At 39.4% G+C, this 14,039-nt stretch overlaps 1 protein-coding gene across 1 annotated transcript in view; it reads left to right on the top strand.

Annotated features, from left to right (window-relative positions):
- Positions 1–14,039, top strand: part of LOC133535985 (hyaluronan and proteoglycan link protein 1-like) — a 25,360-nt gene extending 11,321 nt beyond the window's left edge. The window contains exons 2-7 of the mRNA XM_061876101.1: positions 6,768–6,827; positions 7,275–7,437; positions 9,922–10,085; positions 10,153–10,351; positions 10,494–10,796; positions 13,375–14,039. Coding sequence (XP_061732085.1) covers positions 7,308–7,437; positions 9,922–10,085; positions 10,153–10,351; positions 10,494–10,796; positions 13,375–13,664 — 1,086 coding nt within the window. The 5' untranslated portion in view covers positions 6,768–6,827; positions 7,275–7,307 and the 3' untranslated portion in view covers positions 13,665–14,039. The remainder of the gene's footprint in view (positions 1–6,767; positions 6,828–7,274; positions 7,438–9,921; positions 10,086–10,152; positions 10,352–10,493; positions 10,797–13,374) is intronic.

Here is a 14,039-nt window from a genome sequence, read left to right as displayed (position 1 = left end):
CAGAGAGCTTCATAGAAAGGGTTTCCATGGCCGGGCAGCTGAACCTAAGCCATACATCACTAAGTCCAATGCAAAGTGTGGAATGCAGTGATGTAAAGCACGTCGCCGCTGGACTCTAGAGCAGTGGAGACGACTTCTCTGGACTGATGAGTCATGCTTTTCCGTCTGGCAATCTGATGGACCAGTCTGGGTTTGAACGCTACATTTCGGACTGCACTGTGCCGAGTGTGACATTTGGTGGAGGAGGAATTATGGTGTGGTGTCGGTTTTTCCAGAGTTGGGCTTGGCCCCTTTAGTTCCAGTGAAAGGAACTTGGAACGCTCCAGGATACCAAAACATGTTTGGACGATTCCAAGTTCGTATGTGAGTAAAGGCAGGTGGCCAAATACTTTTGGCAATATAGTGTATGTCAGTTAGAAGGAATCATTAAATACGACTAAAATCAAGAGTAAGGAAACCAAGTCGGTGTTAATATTTGAGTGCACCCTCTGCGGTGGAAATGTTGGGCCCTGAGGTCAAAAAAGGTTACGACCCCCCCTGCTCTGGAGGGGGAGGAGTCTATAATCCTCCATGGGTCTCCATGGTAACGTCCAAATCAGAGCTTCTAACGACCTCTGACTGACGTCCACGGTCGCTCAGAACCACATTCATTTGCTGCATAGGCCACGCCCACATCCCCAAATATGGCCAGCTTCCTGTGACATCACAGTGATGTCATCATGATCGTTTTAACGGACCTTGCGGAACTCGCCCGTTAAATGTCAACAGAACCGCCCGCCAGCTAATCCATCCATCCAATTTCTACCGCCTGTCCCTTTTTTTGGGGTGGCTGGGGGGTGGTGCTGGAGCCTATCTCAGCTGCATTGGGGCAGAAGGCGAGGTAAACCCTGGACAAGTCGCCACCTCATCGCAAGGCACACACAGATAGACAACATTCACACACCAGGGACCATTTATTGTTGCGCTCGTGTAAAATGTACATTTTTTTACAAGATATGTGTGAAGTGAAGTGAATTATATTTATATAGCGCTTTTCTCTAGCGACTCAAAGCGCTTTACATAGTGAAACCCAATATCTAAGTTACATTTAAGCACGTGGGTAAAGTGTCTTGCCCAAGGACACAACGGCAGTGACTAGGATGGCGGAAGCGGGAATCAAACCTGCAACCCTCAAGTTGCTGGCACGGCCACTCTACCAACCGAGCTATAAATAAATAAATATATAAAAATATATATTTTTCTAGTTTATTGATCGCTAAAAACACACAGCTGTGTACACGGCGTGTAATGGCGTCCGCGTGTTTGCCTTGCACACACACACACACACACACACACACACACACACACACACACACACACAACATTAATACTCATATACACACACACACACACACACACACACACACAACATTAATACTCATATACACACACACACAACATTAATACTCATACACACACACACACAACATTAATACTCATACACACACACACACACACACAACATTAATACTCATATACACACACACACAACATTAATACTCATATACACACACACACACAACATTAATACTCATATACACACACACACACACACAACATTAATACTCATACACACACACAACATTAATACTCATATACACACACACAACATTAATACTCATATACACACACACACACACACACACAACATTAATACTCATATACACACACACACACACAACATTAATACTCATATACACACACACACACACACACACACAACATTAATACTCATATACACACACACACACACACACACACACACAACATTAATACTCATACACACACACACACACACACACAACATTAATACTCATATACACACACACACAACATTAATACTCATATACACACACACACACACAACATTAATACTCATATACACACACACACAACATTAATACTCATATACACACACACACACACACAACATTAATACTCATATACACACACACACACACACAACATTAATACTCATATACACACACACACACACACACACACACACACGCACACACACACACACACACACACACACAACATTAATACTCATATACACACACACACACACACACACACAACATTAATACTCATATACGCACACACACACACACACACACACACACACACACAACATTAATACTCATATACACACACACGCATTAATACGCACAAACCAAACACACACACACACACACACACACACACACACACACACACACACACACACACACACACACGTCGTCCTAGATTTGATGGTTTGATGAAGAAAACTGAGGATGTTCTCCCCTTTGTTGTCATGGCAACTAATATAACAGTATACAGTTGTATCCGACTGAGTGTAGTGAAGAAAAAAATACTCAGCGTTATTATTTATTCCACACGGGGGCAGTAGAGACACTCAAGAACATAACGTTTTTGTTATTTTTGCACGTTGGCATGTTAGCATTCTCTGGATAAGGTCACTCCAAAGGCTATTTAAAAACGAAACACAAACCCCGTTTCCATATGAGTTGGGAAATTGTGTTAGATGTAAATATAAACAAAATACAATTATTTGCAAATAATTTTCAACCCATATTCAGTTGAATATGCTACAAAGACAACATATTTGATGTTCAAACTGATAAAAAAAAAAAAAAAATTCAAATAATCATTAACTTTAGAATTTGATGCCAGCAACATGTGACAAAGAAGTTGGGAAAGGTGGCAAAAAATACTGATAAAGTTGAATAATGCTCATCAAACACTTATTTGGAACATCCCACAGGTGTGCAGGCTAATTGGGAACAGGTGGGTGCCATGATTGGGTATAAAAACAGCTTTCCCAAAAAATGCTCAGTCTTTCACAAGAAAGGATGGGGCGAGGTACACCCCTTTGTCCACAACTGCGTGAGCAAATAGTCAAACAGTTTAAGAACAACGTTTCTCAAAGTGAAATTGCAAGAAATTTAGGTACTTCAACATCTATGCTCTATAATATCATCAAAAGGTTCAGAAAATCTGGAGAAATCACTTCACGGCCGGAAACCAACATTGAATGACCGTGACTTTTGATCCCTCAGACGGCACTGTATCAAAAACCGACGTCAATCTCTAAAGGATATCACCACATGGGCTCAAAAACACTTCATAAAACCACTGTCACTAAATACAGTTGGTCGCTACATCTGTAAGTGCAAGTTAAAGCTTTACTATGCAAAGTGAAAGCCATTTATCAACAACATCCAGAAACTCCGCCGGCTTCTCTGGGCCCAAGATCATCTAAGATGGACTGATGCAAAGGGGAAAAGTGGTCTGTAGTCTAAAGAGTCCACATTTCAAATTGTTTTTGGAAATATTCGACATTGTGTCATCCGGACCAAAGGGGAAGCGAAACATCCAGACTGTTTTTGACGCAAAGTTCAAAAGCCAGCATCTGTGATGTTAAGGGGGTGCATTAGTGCCCAAGGCATGGGTAACTTACACATCTGTGAAGGCACCATTAATGCTGAAAGGTACATACAGGTTTTGGAACAACATTTGCTGCCATCTAAGCGCCGTCTTTTTCATGGACGCCCCTGCTTATTTCAGCAAGACAATGCCAAGCCACATTCAGCATGTGTTACAACAGCGTGGCTTCGTAAAAAAAAGAGTGCGGGTACTTCCCTGGCCCGCCTGCAGTCCAGACCTGTCTCCCATGGAAAATGTGTGGCACATTATGAAGCGTAAAATACGACAGCGGAGACCCCGGACTGTTGAAGGACTGAAGCTCTCCATAAAACAAGAATGGGAAAGAATTCCACTTTCAAAGCTTCAACAATTAGTTTCCTCAGTTCCCAAACGTTTATTGAGTGTTGTTAAAAGAAAAGGTGATGTAACACAGTGGTGAACATGCCCTTTCCCAACTACTTTGTCACGTGTAGCCATGAAATTCTAAGTTAATTATTATTTGCAAAAAAAAAAAAGTTTATCAGTTTGAACATCAAATATGTTGTCTTTGTAGTGCATTCAACTGAATATGGGTTGAAAAGGATTTGCAAATCATTGTATTCTGTTTATATTTACATCTAACACGATTTCCCAACTCATATGGAAAAGGGGTTTGTATATTAATTATTAATGAGACTTATTATTCGATATCCTGCAGGTGATGTGAGAAAGATGGCAGCAGGTGGGCTGCATGGAGGTCATGGAGCTTTGTGGAATGTAAACAAGAATTTAACGGAGTGCATTAGTGAGCAAAAGAGCGGAACAAATCTCACCAAAAAAGGAGTGGAACTTACTAGAAACAGGGGTGTCCAAACTTTTTCCAGGGAGGGGGCCACCTACGAAAAAAGAAATAGTGCATTATTTGTACATTTATTCTGGACATGAAAGCAAAATGGTGCACTTTGGTGTCAGTTGTAGCTCCTTTGCACCGTCAGGCGTCTCAATTTTAAATCATTCTACTTATTTAATCACACACTGAAAACAACAAGAATTATTAGCGGGTCATTTGGACAAATTATGGTGTCTTGTTTCATTTCATAGTTTAAATATGCTGGCGGTTAAGAAAAAACGAGCTACAAAAAGCTGCACTAAAACATCAACAACTAACCACTACACACTCTGTGGTGTTGTCTTGTGTTGTGTGTCTGCACATGTTGTGTCTACTTGGTTGTATTTGATGTGTTCCACGCCGATAAACACAACATTTAACACACACACACACTTTCATACGCACACACTTACACACACACTCCGCTGGCCTAAGAAGAAGTGTTTACTCTACACACAGTCCTCTAAGAGGATGTGTCACACACACACACACACACACACGCACACACGCACACACACACACACACACACACACACACACACACACACACACACACACACACACTCTAACAGCTGGAAAAATGTATGATCAAAAAAGTATATATTTTAGGTACATTTTAGGGATGTTGTGAGTATATTTATATGTATATATATATATATATGTGTGTGTCTATATATACATATGTATGTATATATATATATGTATAAATATACATATGTACATATATATAATACATATATAATACTTATATAATATATAATACATATATATGTATATATTTGTGTATATATATACAGTATATTATACATATATATATATAAATATACTCACTATATATATATTTATATATATAATATACTCACTATATATATATGTATATACATATGTATATATATATACATATATATATATATATACATACATAAAACACAGAGGTTATTTAATTGCTACAAGCTCACAGGTTTCCCTGCTGTTCAGGGGATTTTTCCCTGAACAGCAGGGAAATCTGCGTAACAGGCTTGTAGTGATGAAATAGCTTCTTATTATATTTTGCTCTACCTAGGTATTAAGCACTGTATAACAGATAAATCACAGAAACCTTGACTATATATATATATATATATATATATATACACCCCCTCTTAAGGCCCAAGCTATTTTTTATTTCTCTTTACCATTTGGGCTTATTGGGCCCTAATTATAAAAAAAAGTAAGAATCATCTTTTGATATGATGTACTTAGTCCATAAGTACACAAATGTGTACTTCATGATTAGTGACATACTAATACTTATTTTTAAGCATTTTTTCCCCCAAAATTCCATTGTATGTTATACTCTTCTGACACCACCAAATGGCAGTATAGGTGTCCACATAGGTGGCCATAAGACCCCAAACCAGTAGTGTACACAATTTTGGAAATAAGAGCTAAAAAGGTGCTGTCCACGCATGTGGCCACTAAGACTTTTGAGGCTATATTAGGGTGGTACGGTATACCAGTACTAGTATAGTATCGCGGTACTAATGAATCCAAAACAGTACTATACTGTTTGAAAAGTATCAGCTCCACATTCTTTTTTATTTTTTTTTACCAGGCATGACATTGCTGGTTTTACGAGCAGACGAGCATGTTCGGCAGCTCACACACACAGAGTACTTACAAGCGGACACAGTGTGTAGACATAAAACGGAGAACGGACGCATTTTGGCGTAAAATGTAAAGATAAAGGTGAAGTTATAACACTGAAACACCCTCAGGAAGAGCTGCTTTAAGACATGGCTAGCTAGCTAGCAGCTAACATCCATCCGCAGCTACTTCTAAATCACAAATCCCGGCCTCCATGGCGACAAATAAAGTACGTTCCTGACAGCCCACCACTGCTGTACACAGGTGGTTATATACATACATCCTGTATCACATTCTGACAACCAAATTGCATTTGTATCCAAATGTTTGGCTATTTTCTTAATCAAATCTTAAGCAAGTAATAAAGTGTGATTAACTCTGCTTGATTGTTTAATCCCGGTTAAAGTGTGTCATTCGTTTCATTCAAAAGTGTGAATGTTTTCTGTGTTGGCCCTGCGATGAGGTGGCGACTTGTCCAGGGTGTACGCCGCCTTCCGCCCGAATTAAGCTGAAAAAGGCTCCAGCACCCCCCCGCAACCCCAAAAGGGACAAATGGTAGAAAATGGATGGATGGAAAAAAATAATAATAAAAAAATTAAACAAAAAAAAAAATATATATATATATATACATATATATATATATATACACACATATATATATATACATAAAATAATGTATTTGTTTTACATGAAGTATGTACAGTACTTGATAGGCATTTTTTGTCCCATTAAACCATTAAAGCTGTACTGTGTGTGTGTGTGTGTGCGTGTGTGTGTGTGTGTGTGTGTGTGTGTGCTGCAGAGAGGTTCTGCTGAGTGCAGGAAGTGAAGTTGGCACAAGGAGCAGCACATCAGCACTCTGGTACGTAAAGAATGGAGATAAGGTTGGTTGTGAGGAGGGAAGGAGGAGGAGGGGGGGGGGGGGTCTCCATCGATCTGAATGGCTACACTTTTCCCACACACACACCTATACACACACACACACCTATACACACACACACGTGCACAAAGAAGGTTATTGTAGACGTGATTTGTGTAGGTCCTTTTAGGAGTAGTCAAATAAATGTGTTTGTGTTGTCCGGTTGTCTTGGTAACAATAATTATTCTATTTTCAAAGAAGTTGTGTGGTATTTTACACAAACACACTGCCAGTGTGCGATGGGGAACAAGCTGCAGTGTTGTGTAGTTGTGTGTGTGAGTGTGAAGGACCAGGTGGTGTGATGACGTTGATAAGTGATGACGTCACAGTCCTCCTGTGTGTGTGTGTGTGTGTGTGTGTGTGTGTGTGTGTGTGTGTGTGTGTGTGTAGCTGCAGCCTTCAGCGCTGCATTGTGGAGTGGTGATGATGATGATGATGATGATGATGATGATGACTCCTGCGCTGCTCCTCGCCTTCACCTCTCTGGCCGCAGCCGAGCAGCTGGACACACTGTACCCGGACCTGGAGCACTCCAGAACCATCTATGTGACGGGTGAGCCATGGTCTCTCTCTGGGTTTCTGCTGCGTCTGGTTCCCAACACTCGCCTGCCTGTCCTGCACCAGCTTATCAGATAAGAACTCTATGTGGGGAACTGCTGCTCTGCAGGATAACTTTATCTCAGCTTGGACCACAACTTACACAGCAGCACAACATGCACTTACAACCACCCTCTAACTTCAAGTACATGTAACTACTGTGTAACTTCAAGTACATGTAACTACTGTGTAACTTCAAGTACATGTAACCACCGTGTAACTTCAAGTACATGTAACCACCGTGTAACTTCAAGTACATGTAACTAGTATGTAACTTCAAGTATATGGAACCACTATGTAACTTCAAGTACATGTAACTACTGTGTAACTTCAAGTACATGTAACCACCGTGTAACTTCAAGTACATGTAACTACTGTGTAACTTCAAGTAGATGTAACTACTGTGTAACTTCAAGTACATGTAACCACCGTGTAACTTCAAGTACATGTAACCACCGTCTAACTTCAAGTACATGTAACTACTGTGTAACTTCAAGTACATGTAACTACTGTGTCACTTCAAGTACATGTAACCACCGTGTAACTTCAAGTACAGGTAACCACCGTCTAACTTCAAGTACATGTAACCACCGTGTAACTTCAACTACATGTAACTACTATGTAACTTCAAGTACATGTAACTACTGTGTAACTTCAAGTACATGTAACTACTGTGTAACTTCAAGTACATGTAACTACTGTGTAACTTCAAGTACATGTAACTACTGTGTCACTTCAAGTACATGTAACTTCAAGTACATGTAACTACTGTGTAACTTCAAGTACATGTAACTACTGTGTAACTTCAAGTACATGTAACTACTGTGTAACTTCAAGGACATGTAACTACTGTGTAACTTCAAGTACATGTAACTACTATGTCACTTCAAGTACATGCAACTACTGTGTAACTTTTTTACATGTAACTACTACATAACTTTTTTACATGTAACTATTATGTAACTTTTTTACATGTAACTACTATGTAACTTTTTTTTACATGTAACTACTATGTAACAGTTTTACATGTAACTACTATATACCTTTGAGTACATGTAAAGACAATGCAACTTAAAGTACATGTAACTACTATGTAACTTTAAGTACATGTAACTTTTTATATATAACTACTATGTAACTTTAAGTACATGTAACTACTATGTAACGTTTTTACATGTTACTGTGTAACTTTTTTTTATATGTAATTACTATGTAACTTCAAGTACATGTAACTACTATGTAACGTTTTTACATTTTTTTTTACATATAACTGCTATGTAACTTTGTTTTACATGTAACTACTATGTAACCTGAAGTATATGTAACTACTATGTAACTTTGTTTTACATGTAACTACGATGTAACTTGAAGTACATCTAACTACTATGTAACTTTTTACTTGTAACTACTATGTAACTTTTTTACATGCAACTATTATGTAACTTGAAGTACATGTAACTACTATGTAACTTGAAGTACATCTAACTATGTAACTTTTTACATGTAACTTGAAGTACATGTGACTTATTTTACATGTAACTACTTTGCAACTTGAAGTACATGTAACTTTGTAACTTTTTTACATGTAACTACTTTGTATCTTGAAGTACATGTAACTATGTAACTTTTTTTACATGTAACTACTTTGTAACTTGAAGTACATGTAACTTTTTTCACACATAACTCCTATGTAACTTGAAGTACATGTAACTACCATGTAACTTCATGTACATGTAACGTTTTTACATGTAACTACTTTGTAACTTGAAGTACATGTAACTTTTTACACGTAACTACTATGTAACTTGAAGTACATGTAAATAATATGTAACTTCATATTCATATAAATACTATGTAACTACTATGTAACTTCATATTCATGTAAGTACTATGTAACTTGAAGTACATGTAACTACTATGTAACTTCATTTTCATGTAACTACTATGTAATTTGAAGTACATGTAACTTTTTACACGTAACTACTATGTAACTTGAAGTACATGTAAATAATATGTAACTTCATATTCATATAAATACTATGTAACTACTATGTAACTTCATATTCATGTAAGTACTATGTAACTTGAAGTACATGTAACTACTATGTAACTTCATTTTCATGTAACTACTATGTAATTTGAAGTACATGTAACTTTTTACACGTAACTACTATGTAACTTGAAGTACATGTAAATAATATGTAACTTCATATTCATATAAATACTATGTAACTACTATGTAACTTCATATTCATGTAACTACTATGTAATTTGAAGTACATGTAACTACTATGTAACTTCATATTTATGTAACTACTATGTAACGACTGTGTAACTTTTATTACACACAACTACAATGTAACTCTTATTCTGCTGACTTTGCAAGAAAGTGCTTTAACGTGCGGTGAGGCAGGAAGTAAAGATTCCTTGTGTTTGCTAGAAAACGCTCCCCGGCTGTCGGTGACATCAGAGCCGTCCAAGGTGGTGTCGAGGCGGGGGGGCAACGCCACGCTGCCATGTGGCATCAGGAGGGAGCAGTCGCCGACGCCCAGTGGCAAGATGAGGATCAAGTGGACCAAACTGACCTCAGACTTCCTGAAAGAGGTTTGTCGGTCTTTCAAAGGAAGTAGGTCACGTGACGCTGGCCTGGCCTTACTGCGTCCGTCTGCAGGTGGACGTGTTCGCCGCCATGGATCACCACAAGCGAAGCTACGGGAGTTTCCACGGCCGCGTGCACCTACGAAGCTCCTCCCCCATGGACGCCTCCCTGGTCATCGCCGACATCGGCCTGGAGGACTACGGCAAATATAAATGTGAGGTCATCGACGGCCTGGAAGACGCCGCTGCTGTGGTCTCGCTGGACCTGGACGGTGAGGCTCCGCCCCCTGATCAAATACACACATAATACTACTATTAGTAGTGCCAGATAAAAAAAAAAGCTCCTCACCGCCCCCTGCAGGACAGGAGTGTAATATTACTGTAGCGAAGCATAACGAGGCGTGTGACCCGCAGGCGTGGTCTTCCCGTACTACCCTCGCCTGGGTCGCTACAACCTCAACTTCCACGACGCCGAGCGGGCCTGCCGGGACCAGGACGCCATCGTGGCGTCCGCCGAGCAGCTGCACGACGCGTGGCGAGGGGGCATGGACTGGTGCAACGCCGGCTGGCTGAGCGATGGCTCGGTCCGCTACCCCATCACCGCGCCCAGAGCGCCCTGCGGCGGCAAGGACACGGCGCCGGGCGTCCGCAGCTACGGCCTGAGAGAAAAGGACAAGAACCAGTACGACGTCTTCTGCTTCACCTCGCACTACAAAGGTGAGCGTCGCCATGGAAACATCACTGAGGAAAACCACAGGCGGAGGAAAAAAAAGCTTGTATTATTATTATCCTCCAGGCCAGCAGGGGGCGACTGCACTGGGAAATGTGCATAAACTTACATAATGATTATTTTTATCATTAATATCATTATATGAATATAAACATCTAAATTGTTTCACAATTACATATGTATTTGATTATTATATATATTTTATGTACACTTAGAGTATACACACAGTACTAATAGTATACACACAGTACTAATAGTATACATACAGTACTAATAGTATACACACAGTACTAATAGTATACATACAGTACTAATAGTATACACACAGTACTAATGTCATATCACACAGTACTAATAGTATACATACAGTACTAATGTTATATCACACAGTACTAATAGTATACACACAGTACTAATAGTATACATACAGTACTAATAGTATACACACAGTACTAATGTTATATCACACAGTACTAATAGTATACAGACAGTACTAATAATATACTACACACAGTACTAATAGTATACACACAGTACTAATAGTATACATACAGTACTAATAGTATACAGACAGTACTAATAATATACCACACACAGTACTAATAGTATACTACAGAGTACCAATAGTATACTACACAGTACTAATAGTATATTACACAGTACTAATAGTATACACACAGTACTAATAGTATACTACAGAGTACTAATAGCATACTACACAGTACTAATAGTATACACACAATACTAATAGTATACACACAGTACTAATAGTATACTACACAGTACTTAATAGTATGCACACATTACTATAGTATACACACTTTACTAATAGTATACACACAGTACAAATAGTATACTACACAGTACTAATGGTATACTACACAGCACTAATAGTATACACACTTTACTAATAGTATACACACAGTACTAATAGTATACTAAACAGTACTTAATAGTATGCACACATTACTATAGTATACACACAGTACAAATAGTATACTACACAGTACTAATAGTATACACACAGTACTAATGGTATTCACACAGTACTAATAGCATACTACATGGTACTAATAGTATACACACTTTACTAATAGTATACACACAGTACTAACAGTATACTACACAGTACTAATAGTATACACACTTTACTAATAGTATACACACAGTACTAATAGTATACTACACAGTACTTAATAGTGTACACACAGTACTAATAGTATACACGCAGTACTAATAGTATACTACACAGAACTTAATAGTGTACACACAGTACTAATAGTATACACAAGGTACTAATAGTATACTACACAGTACTAATAGTATGCACACAGTACTAATAGTATTAACACAGTACTAATAATATACTACACAGTACTAATGGTATACACACAGTCGTAATAGTATACTACACACAGTACTAATAGTATACTACACAGTGCTAATAGTATACATAGTACTACTGGTATACTTCACAGATAGTACTAATAGTGTACTAATATATGTTTCCACATACTGCAGGCAGCGTGTACTACCTCATCCATCCCATAATAGTAGTATACATGTGTTTCCAGGCAACGTGTACTACCTCATCCATCCCATAATAGTAGTATACATGTGTTTCCAGGCAACGTGTACAACCTCATCCATCCCATAATAGTAGTATACATGTGTTTCCAGGCAACGTGTACTACCTGATCCATCCCATAATAGTAGTATACATGTGTTTCCAGGCAACGTGTACTACCTGATCCATCCCATAATAGTAGTATACATGTGTTTCCAGGCAACGTGTACTACCTCATCCATCCCATAATAGTATGTGTTTCCAGGCAACGTGTACTACCTCATCCATCCCATAATAGTAGTATGCATGTGTTTCCAGGCAACGTGTACTACCTCATCCATCCCATAATAGTAGTATACATGTGTTTCCAGGCAACGTGTACTACCTCATCCATCCCATAATAGTATGTGTTTCCAGGCAACGTGTACTACCTCATCCATCCCATAATAGTAATATACATGTGTTTCCAGGCAACGTGTACTACCTCATCCATCCCATAATAGTAGTATACATGTGTTTCCAGGCAACGTGTACTACCTCATCCATCCCATAATAGTAGTATACATGTGTTTCCAGGCAACGTGTACTACCTCATCCATCCCATAATAGTAGTATACATGTGTTTCCAGGCAACGTGTACTACCTCATCCATCCCATAATAGTAGTATGCATGTGTTTCCAGGCAACGTGTACTACCTCATCCATCCCATAATAGTAGTACACGTGTTTCCAGGCAACGTGTACTACCTCATCCATCCCATAATAGTAGTATACATGTGTTTCCAGGCAACGTGTACTACCTCATCCATCCCATAATAGTAGTATACATGTGTTTCCAGGCAACGTGTACTACCTCATCCATCCCATAATAGTAGTATACATGTGTTTCCAGGCAACGTGTACTACCTGATCCATCCCATAATAGTAGTATACATGTGTTTCCAGGCAACGTGTACTACCTCATCCATCCCATAATAGTAGTATACATGTGTTTCCAGGCAACGTGTACTACCTGCTCCACCCCGGCAAGATGACGTATGAGGAGGCGTGGCGGGCGTGTCATCAAGACGGCGCCCAGATAGCCAAGGTGGGTCAGATGTACGCGGCGTGGAAGCTGCTGGGCTTCGACCGCTGCGACGGCGGCTGGTTGGCCGACGGCAGTGTCCGGTACCCCATCTCCCGGCCCCGCGCCCGCTGCAGCCCCGACGAGGCGGCGGTGCGCTTCAGCGGCTTCCCCGACAAGAAGCACAAGTTGTACGGCGTCTACTGCTTCAAAGCCCGCCGCTGAAAACACGCGCATGCGCATTCCAACTGTGACACTTAGCATTGTTAGCATTGTTAGCTTCGTTAGCATTGTTAGCAGCTAGCTCCCATCTTCCATGAAGTTTGCAAAAAGTGGTCAGCATGTTGGATCCGCAGCCGCCTGGAGTCTGACTGAGTCCCCGCCTGACGCCGGTGGTCCCGGGCACTTAATCTTCTTTACTCCACCAACACAAGCGAGAATAATCTTTGTTTTTGTTTTGTTTTTTTGTTCAAGGTGCTACGATGTCATTTTTGTTTTTGTACTGAGGAATTGTTGTCGTTCTCTTTCTTGTAGGATCTAGAAAAGTTTTTTTATAGAATTATTTGTTTTGTCATTAAAGAATGTCAGACTTTATAAACA

The sequence above is a fragment of the Nerophis ophidion genome, linkage group LG17 (assembly GCF_033978795.1).
Source record: "Nerophis ophidion isolate RoL-2023_Sa linkage group LG17, RoL_Noph_v1.0, whole genome shotgun sequence".
Lineage (NCBI taxonomy): Eukaryota > Metazoa > Chordata > Actinopteri > Syngnathiformes > Syngnathidae > Nerophis > Nerophis ophidion.
The sequence above is the reverse complement of the archived record's forward strand: the minus strand, read 5'-3'. Positions and strand labels throughout refer to the sequence as shown.